Below are 23,835 nucleotides of genomic sequence, written 5' to 3' on the forward strand. Positions count from 1 at the left end.
CACAATCGGCAGCTTCCGCACATGGGGAATGCAGTGCGCATGAAATTTAAAGACGAAATGGCATTTCGTACGGGACTGTGTGGCGATCACTCAGGATCATCCTCAAGAGGTATCCTTACAAAATCCAACACATACAGGAACTGAAACTAACCAATTTCGAGACATCATGAATTTGCAAATTGGGCTTTTCAACAGATGGAAAACAATGCGGACTGGCTGTCAAATGTCCTGTGGACTGACGAGGCACACTTTTCGCTTAATGGAAGTGTAAATGCACACAACTGCCGCATCTGGGCGAGAGAGAACCCACACGCAATTGTGGATACCCCTTTGCATCAACCAAAGGTGATAGCATGGTGTGGGTTCACTGCGTCATTAATTATAGGCCCCCTCTTTCTTTGAAGAAGTCCACAGCGGTACATTTCGAACTGTTTCTGTCACAGATGAGCGTTATGCAGCATTTTAAGAGACAGCATCATTCCCTCCTTGCAAGAGAGGCAAGCACTCCATAGTGTAACATTCATGCAGGATGGAGCACCTCTGCAAATCACAGATCCTGTCCAGCAGCTGCTGCGATGACCATGTCCTCAGTCGCTCTTTCCCGCACTCTCCAGACCTTACACCTTGTGACTTTTGGTTATGGGGCTACTTGAAGTCACAGGTGTACAGAGGTCGGCCAACGTCACTGCCCATGTTGAAAGAAGCTATTCGCCATCATGTGACAGGAATTACAGCTGAAATCCTCTTTGATGCTGAGCAGGGTGTCGTGCCACATCTGACATCTATTCTCATGAATGACGGCCGTCACATAGAACATTTATAATCCTAGCTGCATTGCGAACTGTGCTGTGCCACTGCGCAAACTACTGACACAACTGAAGCGCCACCTGTTGGTGGCAAATGTAACTATTCTGGTAATAAAACTTTTCATTATTAAAAAAATCCCATGTCTTTCTGTGCATTTCTGTGAAAACCGCATTGTTCTACTGTCTGTACTTTTCGAATTATTGAATTTTTACTTTTTCTGTTACTTTTGGATCACCCAGTACATCACACAAACACTCTGCATGTGAATTCCAACCATGAAAGGTAATAAGCCTATAGCATACATTAGTCATAAGCTTATAGTGCTATGGATAGAGATTAGTTAATCTGGAAACCCATTTTAGAGATCAAATGTGGAACTGTTTCAAGCCGCTTCAGGCCTGCAAGAATAATTATTATTATTGTGTGACACCTACAGAGTCCAAGGGTTCATTGTGAAAGGGCACTCCACTCTACTCTGCTGCACTCATTTTTCCGTCTCCCCTACTACTTAATTCTCCACTTACACAAAATGACACTACTACCAACAGTATTTTTTGTCTGTAAGTGGTATGTGTTCTCATGGTCAATTTGCCTGGACGAGAGATGAAAATCCTGTTTCCAGAAGAAAAAAACCCTGCTACCTCCATACAAGGATTAGCTAACTCACCTTCAATTGAAAAAGCCAATATAAAGATTCCTCTTGTCAGGACAAGAATCAAACCCAGTCCTTTTCCATTGAAGGGCACAATATTCCTGTTATTCTTCCAATTGCACTATAGAGGCACTTAATACTGCTAATAATAAACTGAGCTGTACATAATTAACAGATGAATGTTGTGTAATGGGAAATTCCACAAAATAAAAAAAAAAAAATTTTCCTTTCTGAATTGTACAGCTCTGCAACAAATAAAGATGACATTTTCATATACCCAAATTACTAAAATCTACTCAGCCACTCTAATATTGCTGAATCCTCAAGGTTATAAAAAAAAGGGCAAAAGCAACAAAATTTCATAAAAATAATTATCTCTATACATGAATTTAATATATCATGAATAACTGCAGTTAAGACAAAGTACTTATAGAATGACAATAGATATTTAAATGGAAATGGAAAGGTTGAGAAAATTTAATTTCCAAATTATGCTTATGCAAAAATAATAAAGCATACCTTATGAGTTTTTGGACTTTTGTAAAGCATAAGTAATCCTGGCTTTAAAACACACCATAGTTTGGTCCAGCCTTTTAATGTTCCCCTAACTTTTAACCAGTCAGCTAAAACGATAATTGAAGGATCCTTAAGTGTACTCAAAAGTTCCTTTGCAACACGTTTTTTTTCATGCCTGTAGTGTTTTCTTTGTGCCTAAATAAAGCAAACTTTTCATTCAGAAGAAAAAAAAATCTGAAACTATCACAATATGAATTACTTTAAATTATATATCCAAAAGTTAATGATTATATGTATGTGCAGAAATGCTATATGTAACTAAAACTGAATTTTCAAAGGAATAACTTAGACCATTAGACAAATATTTCACATGCATTTAGTTTGTTAGAATTACAAGTATATAACTAAAAAAGGGGAAAAAATCATTGATTTCAAGTTAATTATAAACAGAGCTAGAAACCTACTTTTGTTTGCATAGTTCACTTCAAGCTGGCTTCTGTTGTAATGAATGAATTCAGCAGTTGCAGACTTGATAAATACAAAGTACTGATCAATCACATTCCATGTTTTTAAATTATACTTTAAATCACAACCAGCTGCTAGACAGTTAAAGGAGGAATCATGTTAGCTGTTTCCATGGTAATACAGAAAATATTTCATTGATTTTTTTTTTTTTTGTAGAGCAGTACATCCAGAATCAATAAAAATCAGCAGTATCGGGAATGAAGTTTTCAATGGTTTAGAACATTTTCCTGAGTACTTCTAAACCTTTACAAGACCTGATTACATATATAAACCTTTTCAGACATAAACATAATTTTGATAAATGGATTGTGGGTTTTCCCTTAGACAACAGGCATCTTCTTTTTTTTTTCTTAATTAAACAATCAATATGTTTTGAATAATTATGCATATATCGGTAAGTGTAAATTGTAAATGTAAACTACTTATACAAATTTATATACCAAAGTATGTAAATTAGTAGTAGAACCAGTTTAAGTGAATTTACATCTAATAACCATTATTTTCAATACAGCAGTTACAATCCATAGCATTATACAATGGTATTATTAAACTACCACACTACAACTGATAATTTAGTATTTATTCATGATTATTATTTATTTATTTATTTTGAAATGCAACATTCAAATACTTATATTTGCCCCCCCCCCTTTTTTTTTCAGTGTGTTCTCTGAATTCAACTCCTAAATCCCTTTAGTCCTGTTTCAGCAGTGTAATACATAGCACATAATCTTTTAATTCCAGCATAATCTTGCACTTTTATATTACACTAGCATCCATTATCCTTATCCATATTGTCACTGTATTTAAATCATTCTGCTGGATCTTTACGTTGCCGTTGATCCAGTTTTGCAAACAACAGAATATTATCCTTCAGAACATTTCCTATATCATTTAGAGTGCAAGTTAAACAACAATGACTTCAATAAAGGCACTTCACTAGTCACTCATATTTTTTGGAATTCTACTGCACCTTATTATTTCTGTTCTGATGTTTGTGTGCCAGACATCCAGACATAAGTCAACTTCATATTCCCATTCATCTGTTCTAATTTATGTAACAGATTTTCATGCAGCAACCTATTAAATGCTTTTGCAAAATTCTGTAGTATCACAGTCTCATTTCCATTATCCAATTCAACTTACTTTTTTTATAAAAAAGTAAGAAAATTATTTAAAGAGGATCCATCCAACCTGTCCTTCTATAAAGCCATGCTTCTTCCATACAGTATTATGTTCCTATTCCTATCCACTCATTCCTGAATTTTTTCTTTCACTAATTTTTATAATACCTTACCCACCAACCCTGAGATGCTGATTGGTCTGTAATTTGCCACTTCTTTCTTTGAGCTCCATTATATAAAGAACAATCTTGCTTTATTTTTACTCCCTCAGGACCTTGCAGAGCTGAGACTTAAACAGCTTGACCAGAGGCAATGCCTAGCCAACATCCCATTTAATGCCATGGCTGTATTTACATTGATATTGTGTTAAGCACTTCCAGTTTATTTGTATTTTCTCATTAGATTGTCACATCAGTGACATCACCACTGATGATACATCCTTGCAAATGATCACTCAGCAACTACTTATTCTGCTTCTGTCACCATTAGTATTTATTAAAGTTATCCTCTCACAAACATTATTCCTCTTACTCATGACACACAGCAAAATAACTATGGATTTCCTTTGATCTGTTCAACAAATTTCCTCTTGGAATTTGCTTTTGCCTTCTTTACCATGCTAGTTATCCTTCTTGCCTGTTTTGTACTGCTCATGAGCATGCTGATACCCCTTTTTTTCTTTTTATATTGCCCCCACAATGTTTTTTATTTTTTAAGCCATGAATGACATCATTAAGCTCCTACTTAATGATGTCATTCATTCATTTAACTCAATGTGATTTATCTTCCTGACTCTGCATATGCCACCTGATACTATTTTCTTCATCTCCCCCCACAACCACCACTGACCATTTAACATGTGCTGCTGACATCCTTCCCTTTTAGTTTCTTGCTACACTGCTCTAAACTGTCTCCTTAGTGACATAACCATAGGCTCTGCAGTTCCATATACATATTCCTTCTTAACTGTCCAGTGAAGACCACATGATCGCTCAGATTGTATGAATATATTTATTGTATGAATGATTATATGAATATATCTTTAGATGGTGTCACCAGATAAAATACTATCAAACTCCAGGTTCCTTCATCATATGAGGTTTCAGGTAATTATCTCTTAATAGTCATATAAATTCCATCATTTCCTCTTTCAACTCTATGATAATTACTCTGCCTGCACTCATGCTAAACTACTGATGCATGGCATCCATTTCTTTCTGTATACTCTCCCTGATCTATAACAACAACCAACTATATATTTTGTTTTGTTGGTTTCCATCCTACAGCAGATAGTCTCAAATGAGCAACCTCATGTAGTCCCAAATTTCTGTTGCTTGCAATTCTTCAACTACCATCAGTAAGTACTCCTCCCCTGTTTTGCTTCCTTGATCCTCACTGAAAATGCAATATCCTCTTACATTCTATTCCTATATCATCTTTTATCAACCATATCTCACTAATACAGATAATGTTTGGCCATGCTGAACTGGCCAATGCAAAACTTCTCATTCCTATTCCTGATTAACACTTTCATATACATGATTTGCAATATCTTCCTGAGCTCATAATTACTGCTACATTTTTGAATGACCAACCAAGTAAGATTCAAGACATGAATAACTGAATTCAGTACTGTTTGATCATTCCCATTCTTCTACTCATTTGCATCTGAGGTGTCTGGAATCTCCTCAAACAGCTCTACTTTTCTGATTTTGCACTTTCAACCTCATACTGAACAACACTTTCCCCAAACATTCAATTTCAAAACCATTCCAAATGCAGACCATCAGTCAATATAGAAGTATTTTTGTTCATCATATTCACTTTGGATATCTGAAAAATTGCATATCCTTCCTGAACATTTTTCATACTGATTCATTTACAATCATGGCCCTTTACAATTCACTCCTATTATGCTGCAACAATATTCACATCACTAGTTGTATTAACTTCTTTTTGGTAAACTAATGCAGCCATGCATGCATGTCAAAGTTTGCAGAGTGCTTCACTGCCTGATTTTGGAAATCAGTCTAAAATAGATATCCAAAATATTAAATTATTAAATATAATTTTCACAACAGTTTTAACCTACATAAACAAGCAATCCTTATCCATTCCCCCAAGGCAGTGTTTCTCAAAGTATGGTACACGTATCCCCCGGAAGTACGCGAAAGGTCATTAGGGGATACGTGGCAATTTTTGGCTATGCATAATTAAAGGAGTCATTATATTTTTCAACAAACAGTACAATTAGAGACAAATGGGATAAAACGGCACTAACTAATGAATCACATCCCCCCTCCAACAGAAACTACCAAGCAAAACCATATGTTGCCGGTGGAACATATGGTTTTGCTTGACACCACCCCCGTCGTTAATGTGTTAAAACTAAGAAACATATAGTGAATGTGTTTCAGATATTATGGAATTCGGTTGAAGGGAATTAGCATTTCAATTCAATTGTTGAAATGCTAATTTGTCTTTGGTTCTCATGATCTTTTGTTAATACCGCACCAATCATATGCAGTACTTCGCTGCTCTACATATCTCAAGTCTTGTAAATTACTGGTAATTTTTGCTTGAAATAATGGGAAAGAAGATGACGCTATTTGGGTAGATGACTTTGACGACGTACACAAGGAAACTGTTCTCGATGCCAAAAGTAGTGATAGCGAGTAGGAGCTTCTTGGTAAGTTGCACCATTTTCAGTTCTTTTCTGAAAACTTTAGTTTCTGAAAATTCCCGCACGTATCACACAACATGATTTTTAGCTTTAATTTTGGGAAAAAAGTTAGAGTTATATTCGAGTAAATACAGTATTTTTTTTTTAGTTTTCAAATTCTTACGTATGGATCAGTGGTTAAAGATTGGATCTATAAAATCCCAAAAAGAGAGCAATATAGCAAATACAAGTAGCTGTAAGCAACAAGAAAATGTTGATTTTGCATCTGGATCAAATCAAATTGATAAGGGTGTCTCGTCTGACATCTCTAGAGAACCAAAATTTAAAAATAAATCATATTTTTTGTTTACATGAACATATAAATTCAAATAAAATAGATATTTAATTTTAATTAATAATTTTAATTAATTTATTAATTTTAATTAATTTATTTATGTGTTTAATTATTTCATGAATTTATTTATTTTTAATTATTTAATGAATTTATTTATTTTTAATTAATTAATTAATTTTTTTTAATTAATTAATTAGGGGGTACTTGGTAATAATGAAAATTTAACAAGGGGTATACATATCTGAAGTTTGAGAAACACTGCCCTAAGGGAAGAGCAATTCTTTATTATTATTATTATTAACATTTGACCTCCATGGAGTCAGAGACTCAATAGGGGAGGTACACACTATTGCACACATTGAATTGGTTTAAAGCACGGTTGGATGAGCAATGTGTCTACATTCACAACACACTCAGGCAATGTATTCCAATCACCAACCACTATCCATGCAAAGAACCTTTTCCTCACTCATTTGCTTACACCCTCCTTATACAGTTTCCAGTGATGACCTCTTGTTCTACCACTCCTCTCCCATTCTATGAAAAATCTCTTCCATGTCAACCTGATAACAGCCCCTGACTAGCTTATATGTCTCAATCATATCCCCCCCCCCCTCTTTCTCCTATTGACGGGGCTTTGCAACTTACATTCTCTCAATTAGTACTCCACATTTCAAAGACCACTGACAACCTTTGTAAATCTTCTCTGGACCCTTTACAATACATCCTCATCACTATGAAAACCCAGTGGCCAAATCTGTGCACAGTAATCCATATGAGGCCTGATCAAGACTTTATACAATGGCATCATAACTACTCTATTTTTGCATGTCAGGGTCCTCTGCATTATTGCCATTATCTTCACAACTTGTGCAATGTGACCCCAGAATCTCAGGATCTTGTCCACCTTCACTCCTAGATCGCTCATCTCCTCTTCTTCCTTTAAAGTTTCTCCACTAAGTGTATACTTCACATCCCATCATTGCTAACCAAATCTCAAAACATTACACTTGCAACATTGAACTGATAGTTCCACTTACCTGTCCATTTATGCAATCTATTCAAGTCTTCTTGTAAGGCCATAACATCGACTTCAGAGGCATTGCTCTCCCCAGTTTTGCATCATCTGCAAACAGCTGCATATCACTAGTTAAACCCATCCCAATATAATTAACATACAAATTGAACAACAATGGTCCCAAAACTACAACCACCATATACAACTTTTTGATATCTATCTGACAGCCAGTCACTGATCCAACTCAGAAGTCTGTTATCTATTTCAGTTTATTTACCAGCTTGTCATGCAACAGTCTATCAAAAGCTTTTGCAAAATCCAAGTACACCACTGCATGTAAGCTCTTCAGTTTTGTAAGGGATTTAAAAGTCACACTATATTATAGTAATGGAAACTGTAAGTAGAGTATAAAGCTAGAGAGACTTAAGAATTACAGCAGGCAGGAACCACATTACTAAAGTTAAGACACACACACTGCACTGTATAAGTGCAATATCAAATGACACTAACTTGCAAGAAAAGGAAGTTATTCTCCCACTTTACAAGACTTTGATAAGACCATATGTGACTATCCTGTACATATATATGATTACTTGAGTTCCAAGAAGATGGGATGACAATTGAAAAGATAATAAATGACAACTAGCCTTTAAAATTGTACATATAAAAACAAAAAAAGGGGAATGTGGTTTTTAAAGTTTTAGGAACAGATGGAGAAGAGAGGAGACATGATAAAGATCTTACAGTATAAAGATAACTGAGATATGGGCCAGGGAGATACTCTGGCCCATATCTCTTCATCATAGTGATTGACTATATTTTTAAATATGTCATTCACTGCACTGTACTGTATGAACATCTCAAAGCATCTGCAAATGAATACAAGTTAAATCTGGAATCCTTATCAAAAATCCATATATACAGATGTCCCTTGAAGACCTGACCTTTGCAGATGATATAGTCCTCATTGACTCCAACATTACAGATGCTGAAAACCACTTCAACAGCCTTAGGAGACCTGCAGAAATATTTGGACTAAAAATAAACTCCCAAAAAACAAAGATATTAAAACATCAGATAGATGGGCACATCTATATAAATCAAAATGATCACCTTGAAGTAGAGGACTTTGTATATCTTGGATTACACATCTCAGATTCCTTGACAGACATTAAAACAAGAAAACAGAAAGCACTGCAGTTCCACAGAAGTCTTAATAAAGTATGAAAGTCAAGCCTCATCTCAAAGGAGACGAAGATTCGTCTTTACAAGTGCACCAGCTAGTCTATCTTTCTGTAAGGCTCCCGGACCTGGAACAGCTCAACAAAAGCAACAACCAATTAAGTATAGTTTCTGGGAAAATTCCCGTGTTACTCCTCTTAAACACTATTAAATTTTGTTTGTGCAACAACCAATATTATAAATAGCTTTGGAACTACTTGTCTAAGAAATATCCTGGATTACTCCTGGGAAGACAACATTCCCAACTCTACTATATTAGATGAAACCCAGCAAGATCCTCTAGTCAGCACTGTTCAAAGAAACCAAATAAAAATGGCTCAGCCACCAACTTAGACATCCACCCTCTATACCGTTTGATGCTCTGGTCCTCTACGCCCATACAGATGTACAGATGGAAAAAGAAAAAGAGGCAGACCCCCCGAGCTCCATATTGGAAATACATCAGCAATATTCTCCCCATTTCCCTCAACTCTCTGCATCAGAGATCTGTCAATTAGTGTATGACAGAGAAGCTTGGTTTTAACATAACGTCATAACAACTTCCAAGTCCTATCTTAGTGTCCACTAACTACTTATTTGTTTTGATTGGTTTCCCTATTTATAATTAATTGTAAAATTATAAATAAATGATGATGATGAGTCTTACACATTGGGTCAAGTTCCAAAGGAGTGGAGGAAAGGGGAGATTACACTGCTTCAAGAGGGAGGTGACACATCAAATGGCACATCAAGCATCAAATGATAGGCCAATCTGTGTGTCAGATGTTGTGGTTAAAGTTAATCAGAATCTAAAACTGGGTTGACAACAGTGGTATCATCTTTGATTGACACAGATTTGCTAAATGAAAGTCATGTTTTAGTAGATTACCTTATTGTAATCTACTTATTATAATAAGGTGACAGCTGCAGTGGACAAGGAAGATGGATACACAGTGGTATCCTTAGATATACTTAGATTTTGCAAAAGCTTTTGATAGGTTACCAGATGATAAGTTGATAGTCAAACTAGAGCAGATAGGGTTGGATATAAGACTAGTGCATTGGATTGGAGATTGGCTATCTGATAGGTATCAGCAAGTTGAGTATTGGGAAAGTCACTAGTGGTGTGCCTCAGGGTTCCGCTTTAGAGTCATTGCAGTTCAACCTATATGTTAATGATATTGGCGAAAATTTGGATGGAGATATTGGAGAGGGTTCAGAGGCAACTGACTAAGATAGTTTCTGGTCTCTGGAATGTGGAATATGAAGAAAGATTGAGACGATGTAATTTGCAGAGTCTAATAGATAGGATTCAGTCTGCAGATGCTGCAAAGTTGAGACAAACTGAAGAGTAGAGAAGATGTTGTGGTCTTACATGAAGACTTGAATAAATTGAGTGAATGGGCATGGAAATGGGGATACAAGTTTAGTATTGCAAAATGTAAGATTTTAAAATTTCGGAAAAATAAAGATGGAATATAGAATTTATGCTTGGTGAGGATATATTGTTGGGGATGAAGGAAATAAGAGATCTTGGGATGATGGTGGATAAGGATCTAAAATTTAAAGGATACATTGCCAAAATAGAGAGGACAACACAACAAATTCTAGAAATGATGCAGAGGACACTGACTTATAGAAGCATGGAGTATGGTTCCACTGTATAAGGCCTTGATTAGGCCACATATACTACTGTGCACAGATTTAGTCACCTGGTTTTCAGAAGGATGAAGAGATATTGGAGAGGGTTCAGAGGCAACTGACTAAGATAGTTTCTAGTCTCTGGAATGTGGAATATGAAGAAAGATTGAGAAGATGTAATTTGCAGAGTCTAATGGATGGGAAGAAGAAGAAGGGTGATATGACAGAGACATGCAAAAGTTGATAAAGGGTTGTTATAGGATTAGCATTGAAGAGGTTTTTCATAAAATGGTGGAAGGTGGGGGAGAACAAGAGGTCATGAGTTCATTCCTGGAAGCTGTACAAAGAGAGTGTGAGCAAGGCAGTCAAAAGGATTTTTTTGCATGGAGAGTTGTGAATAACTGGAATGCATTCCCCGAGAGTGTGGTGTCTGTAGAGAGTATGAATGTATTTAAGGCACAGTATGATGATCTGTGTGTATGACAAAGGGATCTCTAGCAATGAGTCATTGACTCCATGGGGATCTCAAGATAATAGTAGTACACTTGCTGATAAACTAATGTGTCAAAATTTATTTAAGACTATTGACAAATTAATGAAGTTAAAAAACAAATAAGTTTACTTTTTTAAAAAAAATAATGAATATAATCCACAAGTAATAATGACTACAGCATTTTTCATTTTTTTTTAATTTTCTGTTTTTTCTATGCTGCAGATTATCTGAGGAAATTTATTTTACAGTTAACTCACTTAAGAGTCTACTGTATATAGGACCTCCAGAAACAGCACACAAAACAACTGATCACAAAAAATTTTACTTGCCATAGTATGGATTGTGGTCAAAGGTGTATGTGTGTGTGTTTCATTTCGGCAACAAAGGAAACAACTTTAAGATCTGGCATGTTTCTCTTTAATTTTGCCACTAGTTCATTTTTTTCAGTATGTTACATGCTATTTATGTTCCAATGCCTACTAAGTAATTACCAGTCTTCTGACAAGAAAAGTTTGCTCATTTTACTCTTTAATCTATCAAAATATGCTGCAACTGAGTTTTGGAGACAAATTATCTAAACAAATGCGTCTTCTGATTTTTATCTCTAGAAATAAAATTTCAAACTAAATCTGCAGATGCAGGTTAGGTTTAAATTTATGACAGAGGGAGAAAGATAAATAATGCTGCATATTGTCATAGATTTGAATTTCTTCATCATTCAGAAAAACAGTGAGGTATATTTTTGAGTTTGTTCTTCATGCAAAACAATTTTTGGCAGGAAGAAACAGTCAACAAACGATCTCATATTAACTTACTTAACTGAATTAACTTACTAAATTAATTACATAAGATATTATCTCCTGGTTGAAAACAAAACATCTTTATTACATTAATTTGAGGCTGTTCTGATCAAATAACATTAAACTGAATGAGATGATGTTTTAAAATGAAAAAGAAAATGTGTAAAATTATGCAAAGAAAAGAATATATTTTGAATGCATAGAGAACAAGGCTGAAAATTCACTCATCACATATATCTGAGAAGCAGTATGGTGGACAAAATGAAATGTTTAGTAGAGTGTTGCTATAGACCTGGTAATGTAGCAGGCAGTGAGAAAGAAATGTTTAGACAAATTGGTCTGGCAAATAAGAAAATGGTGATCACTATGAGAGATTTCAATTATGGTAATATAGACTGGAATGAAGAGACAGCACCAGGAACAATCAGTCTTTTTGACTTTCTGCAGTCAAAAAGAGAATGAATTTCTTGAGTTTTTAAGGAATAACTACTTCAAACAGTATGTAACAGAGGCTACACATGAATTGAGGGTCTTGGATTTGATTACCTCATCAGCAGATATTGTGGTAAATGAAGTGCCACATAGTTGGTGAAAGTGACCATGAAATGATCACTTGGGTAGTGGCCAGCCATATCAAGACTTTTGTGAGAAAGAGTTATATGTAGAACTATAATGTAATGTGGGTGATTATAGCAAACTCAGGAGACAGCTTGTAGTAATATCATGGAATGAGAAATTGCATGGGAAGGAAATCAATGCTGCTTGGTCTTTACTCAGCAATTATCTGGCAGAGGCAATGACTGAGTGTATTCCAAAGGCCAGGAGATTAAATACACAAATAACCAATCAAACAACCCACCAACATTAATCCTTACAAAAAAAAAAAAAGCTTCCACATTCACTTCACCAGCATATGTGGTCTTAACAGCAATATAAAGTGCACCTCCACCTACAGTCATCTAAACAAGAAGTACTATTCCTATCAGAATCTCAACTAGCAACCTCAACAGCCACTGTCCACTTAACTAACCAAACTACATTACATAGTTGTTTCCACCACAAGGGGGAGCACTTTTGCATTCATGGGAACCAACATACCATGCCAGAGACTGCAAACCATTGAATCCTCACTGTTTGATCCACTTTGGCTCAAAATTTCTCTACCAAACCAACCTGCACTTTTCATATGCTTCCTCTATTGCTTTCCAAACTCTGCCAATCACTCTGACCTCTTCAACTATCTCTCCCTAAAGCTCGACTTTCTGCAGTCAAAATACCCCAATACTGAGGTCATCCTTCTTAGGGACTTCAATCCACAACTCACATTGGCTCCCCTTTTCCAGTTTCACCGATCAAGCAGGCAGGGGATGCTGAGGTGTTTGCCATCAGCAAGGACCTTTCTCAGATCATCAATTTTGCTACCAGAATACCTGAACCCCTCCAATTTGTTTACACACTTGACCTCTTCCTAACAAGTTCATCTTCCAGGTATACTGTGGTTGTCAGTTCTCCTCTTAGTAACTTGGACCACAATTTCATACAAGTCTCTTCTGCCACAAAACTACCTTCATCCACCAGTTCACAGTCTCATATCCTTTGCCACTACAAGGGTGCCAACTGGGAGGACCTCCATGACTTCTATTCCTCCTTCCATGGGAATAGCAGAAACCATCCTCATTCCACTCCAAAATCTCAGCCACCATCCAAGCCTTGATTTTCAAAAAAAGTGTGCCAATGCTGTAAAAGAAAAAACCTCTGCTTATCACAAATGGCTCAAGACTAAAACTCCACTCTGCCTACACTGCAGCTCAAAATAGTTGTAAAAGAATCATCACCAAGTCCAAGTCAGACTAGGAAAGGGTCAAATGTCACAAACTCACCTCCTGCCTAAATAGCAGTCACTCATTCTGGTCCCTTGCCAAGGCCAATGAGTGCAACTTATATCCACCAAGGTTTTCACCACTCTCAGATCCAGACTCGCACCCTCCACTCTACCAAGAATGGCTCCCTTCATGTTGCCCATAGTCTCTGACAAAAAGAAATCGGAAAAATCCTAAATAACATGGACATAAACAAGGCATCTAATCCTGATAATATCCCACCTACTGTGCTAAAAAATTGTGCTCCAGAACTAACACCTATCCTATTCAACTGGTATCTACCCTACAACATGGAAACAGGTCCACATCCAACCTATCCCAAAGAAAGGTGATAAAAGTCAATCAACGAACTACCGTCCAATTGCTCTCACTTCTGGTCTTTCTAAAGCTATGGAGTAGGTCATCAACAATCAACTCTTGAACCACCTAGAGTCACACCAACTAATCAGTGACCAGCAGAATGGATTCTGCCACTCACAATCTACAGCTGATCCTCTTTTTTTCATCACTCACCTTTGGACTTAGGCCATGGAGAAATTTGAAGAAACTCACATGGTTGTCCTCAACATTTCAAAGGCATTTGATCGGTTTTGTCACAGGGGCCTACTCAACAAACTGTCATCCTATGGTCTGCCTTCCTCACTCTGCAACTGGATCACCAACTTTCTCACTGATTGCTCACTATGTGTAATGGTGGACAGTTTACTCTCCTCAGATTACCTAACTAATGCAGGAGTACCCCAGAGTTCTGTTCTTTCACCCACTCTCTTACTTTTGTATATAAATGAGCTGTTCTCTCAGACTTCCAATCCTATCCATAGCTTTACTGGTGACAGTACACTCCATTCCTCCTTTTCAATCAATAAATCTTGTATTGTTCAAGTATTAGAATCTTCAAGATCTACCACGAAGTGACCTGAACTCAGATCTCCTAGCTATATCTCAGTGGGGCAAGGACAACCTTGTAAAGGTCAATGCTGCCAAAACACATTCTTGTCTGATCTCTCATAAGAAAGCGCTTGCATGCCTCCCCCTTACCTTTAGTAATACTATGATATCCAAGCACAATCAAATTTCTCTTCTTGGACTGAACTGCAGCTCAGATCTTTCCTGGCACAACCACATTTCAACTATAGCTTCAGCAGCTGCCAAAAAACTTGGTGTACTTTTTTGCACAAGACGCTACTTCACACTTTCACAGTTGCTAACTCTAAATACAAAGTCCAAATCTGCCCAGCCATACAGCTCTCATATTTGGGATGATGCACCAAAATCTTCCCTAAGATTGCTTGATTCTGTCCAGAAGAGGGCAATCTGGCTAATTAATGACCCCTCTCTCACAGACATTCAGTTTCTGCCTTGCACCTCTTCTACAGGCACTTTCATAGACAGTGCTCTGCTGAATTGGCCACTATTATTTCCCACTCTCCTCTAAAATAATTAAAACAAGAGCCATTGATGACCAACACTCTTCTACAGTCCATCTTGAAACTCACTGAACCAACTTCACTGCCTCCTCTTTCATTCCATCTACTTCTATCCTCTGGAACAGTCTCCTCCCAACTGTGCCTTTCCCAAAGATCACAACCTTCAGTTCTTCAAGCAAAATGTGAACAGATTCCTCCTTTCTTCTATTTCTCTTTCCACACACAGCACTAATGTGCTACAGGTCTTGTGGTTTTCATGTGTGGATCAGATATAAAAAAAAGGAAAAAAAAGGTGTAAAATGGATGCCTAAAGAGGTGAAGCATGCAATCTGGAAGAAAAAGGAATTGTGGGGTGGGGGGGGCAGCACAAGATGAGTAGAAATAATCAGTTACATAGAAGCAAGAAATGAAATTGACTCACTTAGTAAGGGCAGCAAAAGCAGTACAAGCAGCAGTTAACAAATGATGCTAAAAGAAATTCTAGGGAGATTTTTTTGATATGTGGACAGTAGAAGGAAGAATGATTATGGAAGAAGGATGTTGGTCAGTGATAATGGGAGAATGATAAACGCTGAGGAGGATATAGTAGAGATGTTAAATGAGCAGTTCATTGAAGTATTCCTTGCGATTGTAACATAATCCAGAACTTGAAAACAGGGGTGGGATGGGGGGGGAATCAATGATGGTGAGTGAGCAGGAGGTATATGAAGAATTGACTAAACTTGATGTCAACAGGGCTATGGGACTTGATGGTTTATCACAATGTGTCTTGAGGTAATGTTCCAGGGAGTTAACAACACCTATAATGTACATTTTCAACATGAGCCTTACATTAATTCATGTCCCAAAGGAATGGAAAGATGGCAAAATTGTTCTCCTTCATAAAGGAAGTGATAAAACTAAGGCTTCAAATTATAGACCAATCTGCTTGTCTGGAGTTTGTGTGTGTGTGTGTCCTCACTAGCTTCTCCAACACCTTGGAGAAGCTAGTGAGGGTCAAGAATTTAGAACTGGGTAGACAGTAGTAGAATTATCTTTAATGCACAGCATGGGTTTAATAAAGGAAGATAGTGTTTTAACAGCCTGCTTACTTATTATAACAAAGTGACGAATACATTGGACAAGGGGGATACATATACGGTAGTACATTTAGATTTTGCAAAGGCTTTTGAATACATTGCCACATGACAAACTAGTTAAATTGGAACAGATGGATAAACACTGGATTTGGATAGCAGATCTGTGCATCAGATTGGAGATTGGCTGTCTGATAGGAATCGACAGTTTGTGTATGGGGGGAAGTGATATCCCAGAAGAGGAAAGTCATAGTAGCATGCCCCAGGGGTCGTTTTGGGGCCATTAATGTTTAATTTGTATGTAAATGACATTGGAAAGTTTTAAACTTTCCAATGTCATTTACATACAATTTCCAATGTAAGTCATGATATACAGTTGTTTGTGGATGAAGTTGGGGAGAGTTATGAGAAGTAGAGCAGATGTTGTAGCTTTGCAAGAGGACCTAAACAGACTGTCTGAATGGGTGAGTGTGTGGGATGTCAATTTAATGTTACAAAGTGTAAGGTTTTAAAATTTGGGAAGCAAAGATGGGATGCAGAGTATAGGATAATCAGAGATAAAGAGCCAAGAGGCTATTTTTCCAGCGACATAAATTAAGTTAAGGGGATAATAAATCCTGTATTATTTTACAGCCGGGTATGAAACTCGGAGATCGAAATCCATCGAAATCTAAGAGTTTTATGCCGAAGAACTATCAGCGAGTCCAAGCGTAAGTCATCACTTGGGTAGTACAACACAGAGATCAAAATCCATCGAAATCAATGGATTTCGATCTCCGAGTTTCGTACCCGGCTGTAAAATAATATGGGATTTACTATCCCCTTAACTTGATAATCAGGGATATTTTGGAGGAGGTGATGAAGGATTTGGGGGGTTGTGGTAGATAGAGACTTGAAATGTTGTGGACATTTTGCTAAAATTGTGAGGACAACACAATGGATTATGGGAATGATATGGAGAACACTGATGTGTAGAAGTAAGGATGCTTTGATTAATTGTAGAAGACTTTGATCAGGCTGCATATAGATTACTGTGCACAGATTTGGTCACCCGGTTTTCAAAAGGATGATGAGATGTTGGAGAGGGTCCAGAGACAATTGACTAATTTAGTTTCTGGTCTCTGGTGGACTATGAGACAGATTGAGAGAATACCAATTATAGAACCTAGTGGATAGAAGGAAGAGGGGAGACATGATCAAGTCATATAAGTTGATAAGGGGTAATTACCAGATTAGCGTAGATGAGATTTTTCATAGAATATCTGTAGATGGTGGGAGAATGAGAGGCCATTCCTGAAAGCTGTATTAGGTGGGTGCGAGCAAGGGATGGGGAGTAGTTTTTTTGCATGGAGAGTGGTGGGTGATTGGAATGCATTGCCTGAGAGTGTGGTGAGTGCAGGGACAGTAAATGCATTTAAGTTGAGGTACAAGGAGCTGTGCATGCGAGTGGAAACTCCCACAATGTCTCTTGACTCCATGGAGGTCTGTTGATGATAATAATAACTGAACTGTGGCAAGTGGATTTTTGGAACCCTGACTGTATATATCATTAATAAAGTCCTTTAATTATTTAGCTTTATATTATTATTAATAAAAATGTTCATGGAGTTAGTAGACTTATGTCAGATCACTCCCCTCCCCCCACACAAAATCAATAACACATGTCATACTGTGATTGATACATCATCATTCAGCAAAACATTCTACTCAATGCGTTCAACATAAAAATTAAGTCTTCATTCCCCTGTTAACTACACCTTTATACAATCTAATTCTGCTTCCTCTATCCTCCTTCACTCTCTGAATAATCATTTTCATATTAACTGGGAAACTCTTATACAGGTCTAGCTTATCACTTCTTTCCTCATTAAGTTCTGCAGTTTGCATTTGATTTAAAATTCTCATAACTAACATTCCAGACTCTTGACATTGCGTTAGTTATTTTTCCTCAGCTGTTTCCAAAATTTCCTAATAGTTATAGAAACCAAATGACCAAATGTGTGCATATATTTCAGGTGTGGTTTGATCAATGCCTTATAAAGTGGAAATCCTTCTTGTCTTTTCATTAGTGTGCTCCTCATTATAGTGCAAACATTCTTTGTAGGTTTCATGATCTCTGCCATACATTCCTTGCACTTTAAGTCCTTGTTGACTATCCCAAATTTATCCAACTCTTTGTTAACAGAAAGTTCCTGAAGTATATTTAAGCCAACAACAGTTATTTCATTACTAGTTTTTTATCAACATATTTTAATCTGTATTTGTTTATTATCAATCATAACTCCAATATCATCAGATATTATATTTGGTGTTCTAAGACTATTCTTACAGTATCATTCACCTAGTTTTTGGAGGTTTACTGACCTTTCTTCTTCCATTCAGTTTAAAACCATACCACTCAAGATTAACTTTGGTAACACATTCTTGAATGCTAACAAATTCAAGTTCTTTCCTAATATCCTTTTTTTAATGCAGCAAATGATACCCTCTGTTCCCCTTCCTCCAATCAACCTTTTTTCAGAATTATCATATCTATGGCCTCCAGTCTTTGATCAAGCGTTTTATTTCTAACCCAGCTCTCAGATTCATGAGTTAAAATTGGTTTGAACAATGTGTTGTATATAGTTAGTTTAGTGTTTTGGCTAACTGAAGAATTTGCAGCAAGAAAGGGGGGGAGGATAGCTCCAATTTTATCAACATTTGAAAATTAAGTGAAAACTAATCCAATAAAATATTTTTAGACTGTTACTTTAAATGTTTTGCCAACATATAACATATGCATGAATACATATTTGAGTACTATTGATAAGGTAAAATCTTTTTTCCATTGAGCCAGATGAATTTTAAAAATTTGGAGCCGCCCCTTTTTTTGTGCCAAATTGCATAAAAATATACTAATCTAAAATAAATAATATAAGCAAGACGAATATTAGAGCTAGCATTATTTCAAAACTGAATGTAGAAACTATGCAAGTTTCGTGAGGTAAGTTGACCAGAGAGCTTACAGGAATACACTCCCTGGTATTCACAAGCTGCCTTATTATGGACTACTTAAAAGACATAGGCACTATCTAGCGTCTAATAAAAGGTGAATATATTCACCTTTTATTAGTCCATTTTGATAAGGTTTCACTGACCTGAGAGCTGTTTTGAACTGGTTGGTTCCCTTCAGAGATCATGTAGAAACCTTAAGAGAGCAAAAACACTTGTTCAGAAATGTCAGAGAAATGTGTTTTTTGTAAGCAACCTCTTGGTTGTGCATAAAAATAATTACTTACTAAAATAAAGAGCCAAAAGGCTTCAATTCAGCGATGCAAAATTATATAAGCAAAGTGGATATTACCTTATGAAATTCTCATAGTTTCTACATTCAGCTTTGAAATAATGCTGGATCTAATATCGATTTTGCTTATATAATTTTGCATTGCCGAACTGAAGCCTTTTGGTTCTTTATTTTAGTAAGTAATTACTTTTAATGCAACAACCAAGAGTTTGCTTACAAAAAATACATTTCTCTGACATTTCAAGTTCCTTAGTACAAGTTCCTTAGTAGAGGAGGAAGAGGAGAGATATGATAGAGACCTACAAGTTGGTAAGGGGTTGTTATAAGATCAATGGTGGAGAAGTTCTACAAAGAATAGTGGGAGATCAGGGGAGAACCAGAGGTCATCCCTGGAAACTGCATAAAGAGGGTGTGAGTAGGGGAGTGAGAGGCAGGTTTTTTTCGTGCAGAGTTGTGAATGATTGGAATGCCTTGCCTGAGAGTGTGGTGTCTGCAAGGAGTTTGAGTGTATTTAAGACACGGTATGATGAGATGTGTATGTAATAAAAGGACTCCCCAGATGAGTCTTTGACTCCATGAGGTCTTGGGGTAATAATAATAATAATAATATAATTATTCTGCCTGATCTCCGAAGAGAACCAATGAATATGAAACAGCTGTCAGGTCAGTGAAGCCTTATCAAAATGGACTAATAAAAGGTGAATATATAGATGCTTGGGTGACGCCTATGTCTTTTAAGTAGTCCACACTAAGGCAACTTGTGAATGCTGGGAGCATATTCCCATAAGTTCTCTGGTCAACTTACCTTATGAAACTTTCATAGTTTCTACATTTGGCTTTGAAATAATACTGGATCTAATATCCACTTTGCTTATATAATTTTGAACTGCTGAACTGAAACCTTTTGGCTCTTTATTTTAGTAAAAACGTGATAATATTTTGCTTGTCTTCTAACAAGCAAGCACAAATTACAACCAACACATGTAGAAAAATACAGTTTATGTAGTATGCATGTTCCTTTAAAACTTTTGATCACAGATTACAACTGTCATTATACATTGTAACCAAAAAAAAAATGTTAAACTGTAACCAAAAGAACTAATGTCCTAACAAGACATCTATGGGATGGGTTAATTTGGGGAAGTTCATGCTAATATGGTGTTTGAATGATTGTCTCCCATATCTTTAGCAAATCAATACTGTATAAACAAAAATTAATAATGTATAAACAACTTGAATTAGTGAACAAAGGAAGGTAATTATTATGGTTTTAATGATTTTAATTATGGCAATATAGATTGGAATGAAGAGATAGTATTTGTGAATAAGGAAAATGAATTTCTTTGGTTCTTTGAGAGATAGCTATCTCAGGTAGCATGTGAAGGAGGGCATGCGAGGATTGAGAGTTCCAGATCTGATCATTTCATCAGAGGATGTAATTGTGAGAGGGGGTTTTCACACTTTCCTCCAGTTGGTGAAAGTAATCATGAAGTGATCACCTGTGCGGTGGCTAGTTATATGTAAACTTTTCTGAGTAAAGATATATGTGGAATTATAAGGCTGATGATTATGGCAAACTTAAGAAACAGCTTGGAGCTAAAACATGGAATGAGGAGTTGAGTGGTAAAGAAATAAATGCTGCATGGGAACTGACAAAGACACACATAACAGCATCAATGTGTGAATATATTCTGAAGGCCAAAAGTTTGAATAAGGTAGGTGTAAAATGGATGAATGGGAGCTTGAACATGAAATTTGGAGGAAGTATAAGATGAATAATGGTGATAATCAGTTAATGAAGAGTGTAAAGAATGAGTCACTCTCTTGGCTTGTTCTTTACACTCTTCATTAACTGATTATTACCATTATTCATCTTGTACTTCCTCTAAAGTACCTTCTTTTTCCAAATGCCATGCTCAAGCTCCCCCATTCATCCATTTTACACCTACCTTATTCAGCCTTTTGGCCTTCAGAATACATTTACACATTGATGCTGTTATGTGTATTTTTGTCAGTTCCCATGCAGCATTTATTTCTTTACCACTCAACTCCTCATTCCATGTTATAACTCTGCTATCTCTTAAGTTTGTCATAATCATCAACCTTATAATTCCACATATATCATTTACTCAGAAAAGTCTGCATAGACTAAGGAAAACAAAAGTTGAGTATGAGCAGAAATTGGCAAATGAGGCAAAGAAAAAGCCTAGAGAGTTTTTTAGATATGTGGCAAGTAGAAGAAAGAATGATCATGGTAAGATGATGTCAATGGATGAAAGTAGTAGAATTGTAACTGCTGCAGAAGACATTGTTAAGGTATTCAGTGATCAGTTTATAAGGATGTTTCATCCTGATCAAGGTGGAATCATGAGAAACTTAAGTGTAGTAGACAAAGGAGAGGATGGCTTAATTGCAAGTGAGCAGCAGATATTTGAGGAAATAAATAAATTAAGGGAATCTTCCAGGAATTGATAGCAGCATTGGAATGCCTGTTTAATGAAAGTCTTGCAACAACACAGGTTTCAAGGGAGTGGAAGGAGGGTAAAATCATTCCACTGCATAAAGGTGGTGATTAGCTTCAAATTATAGACCAATCTGTATATCTGGAGTTGTGGTGAAGGTACTAGTGAGAAGTAGGATACAGAAATGGATTGATAACAGCAGTATTCTCTGTGGTTATCAGCATGGGTTTTTTAAAGGGAGATCATGTTTTACTAACTTACTTATGTACTATAACAAAGTGACAAATGTCTTGGACAAGGAAGATGCATATAAAGTAGTATACTTAGATTTTGCAAAAGCTTTTGATACATTGCCACGCAACAAGCTGGTAAATAAATTGAAACGGATGGCATTAGATAACAGACTTCTTAGTTGGATCAGTGAGTGGCTGTCAGAGAGGTATCAGAAAGTTATATATGGGGATGCAGTATCCCGAAAAACAAAGGTCACTAATGGCGTACCGCAGTGGTCAATTTTAGTACCACTGCTGCTCAATTTGTATGTTAATGCTATGCAGCTGTTTGCAGATGATGTAAAACTGGGGAGAGAGCAATGCAGAGTCAAGCAGATGTTATAGCCTTACAAGAGGACTTGAATAGATTGCATGAATGGGAATGGAACTATCAGTTCAATGTTACAAAGTGTAAGGTTTTGAGATTTGGTAAGTAACAATGAGATGCAAAGTTTACACTTGGTGGAAAAACTTCAAAGGAAGTACAGGAGATGAGAGATCTAGGAGTGATAGTGGACAAGGTCCTGAAATTCAGGGGTCACATTGCATAAGTTTTGAAGACGTCACATCGGATAATGGCAATGATGCCGAGAACCCTGACAAAGAAATAGAGAGGTTATGATGTCATTGTATAAGGTCTTGATCATGCCTATGGATTACTGTGCACAGATTTGGTCACTGGGATTTCATGGTGATGAGGATGTGTTGGAAAGGTCCAGAGAAGATTCACAAAGATGGTCAGTGGTCTTTGGAATATAGATTACGAGGACAGATTGAGAGAATGCAAGTTGCAGAGCCTCGTGAATAGGAGGAAGAGGGGAGGGGATATGATTGAGACAAATAAGCTAGTTGGGGTTGTTATCAGGTTAACATGGAACAGATTTTTCATAGAATGGGAGAGGATGGTAGAACAAGAGGTCAGAAACTGTATAAGGAGGGTGTGAGCAGAGGAGTGAGGAGCAGGTTCTTTGCATGGAGAGTGGTTGGTGAGTGTAATATATTGCCCGAGTGTGTTGTGAACATAGACACGTTGAATGATCAGTTTAAGGCACAGTCAATGAGCTTTGTATGCAATTTGTGTGTGCCTCCCATGATGAGTTTCTAACTCCATGGAGATTAGATGTTAATAATAATAATACAGCCATACTTGTTGCAGTTGGGGGAGAATACTTCATAGAAGATATTGATTCTGAAAATAGTCTCACAAACCTGTAGCAACCTGTATAGCACAGTTGTCTTTTTCCATTTAATCTCATGTGAAAGAATATCCATAACATAATCTTTCAGTCCTAACTTACCGTACAGATGATTGTAGATATAGTTCTTGTATTTTCTTAAAATCAGATGTTAACAGATCTACCAGTCTGTATCAAGTAGGCAAAGCAGCAGACACAGGGCATGTTATATACTCCAGGATGGGAAAGAGGATGAAGTTGATCCTTAGGAGAATGGATGAAAATAGCTAGCTAATTGTATGGTTTTGAAGGTGGGTTGTATAGAGATTATACTGCACATCCTGGATTGTATAAAGTTTCCTGTGACTGCAGTTTTGTCTACTTTAGACAGACTGGTAGATCAGTTAACATCTGTTTTGAAGAAAATGAAAGAACTATATCCACAA

At 36.6% G+C, this 23,835-nt stretch overlaps 1 protein-coding gene across 1 annotated transcript in view; it reads right to left on the bottom strand.

The window, feature by feature from the left end:
- Positions 1-23,486, bottom strand: part of LOC150092765 (oxysterol-binding protein-related protein 8-like) — a 159,114-nt gene extending 135,628 nt beyond the window's left edge. The window contains exons 1-2 of the mRNA XM_090414273.1: positions 23,424-23,486; positions 1,979-2,170 (exon numbers count right to left, since the gene is read on the bottom strand). Of these exons, the coding sequence (XP_090270399.1) occupies positions 1,979-2,170; positions 23,424-23,486 (255 nt within the window). The remainder of the gene's footprint in view (positions 1-1,978; positions 2,171-23,423) is intronic.
- Between the last annotated feature and the right edge of the window lie 349 nt (positions 23,487-23,835).

The sequence above is a fragment of the Typopeltis vanoorti genome, chromosome 25, assembly GCF_054136105.1.
Source record: "Typopeltis vanoorti isolate ZY-2024b chromosome 25, IOZ_Tvanoo_1.0, whole genome shotgun sequence".
NCBI lineage: Eukaryota > Metazoa > Arthropoda > Arachnida > Uropygi > Thelyphonidae > Typopeltis > Typopeltis vanoorti.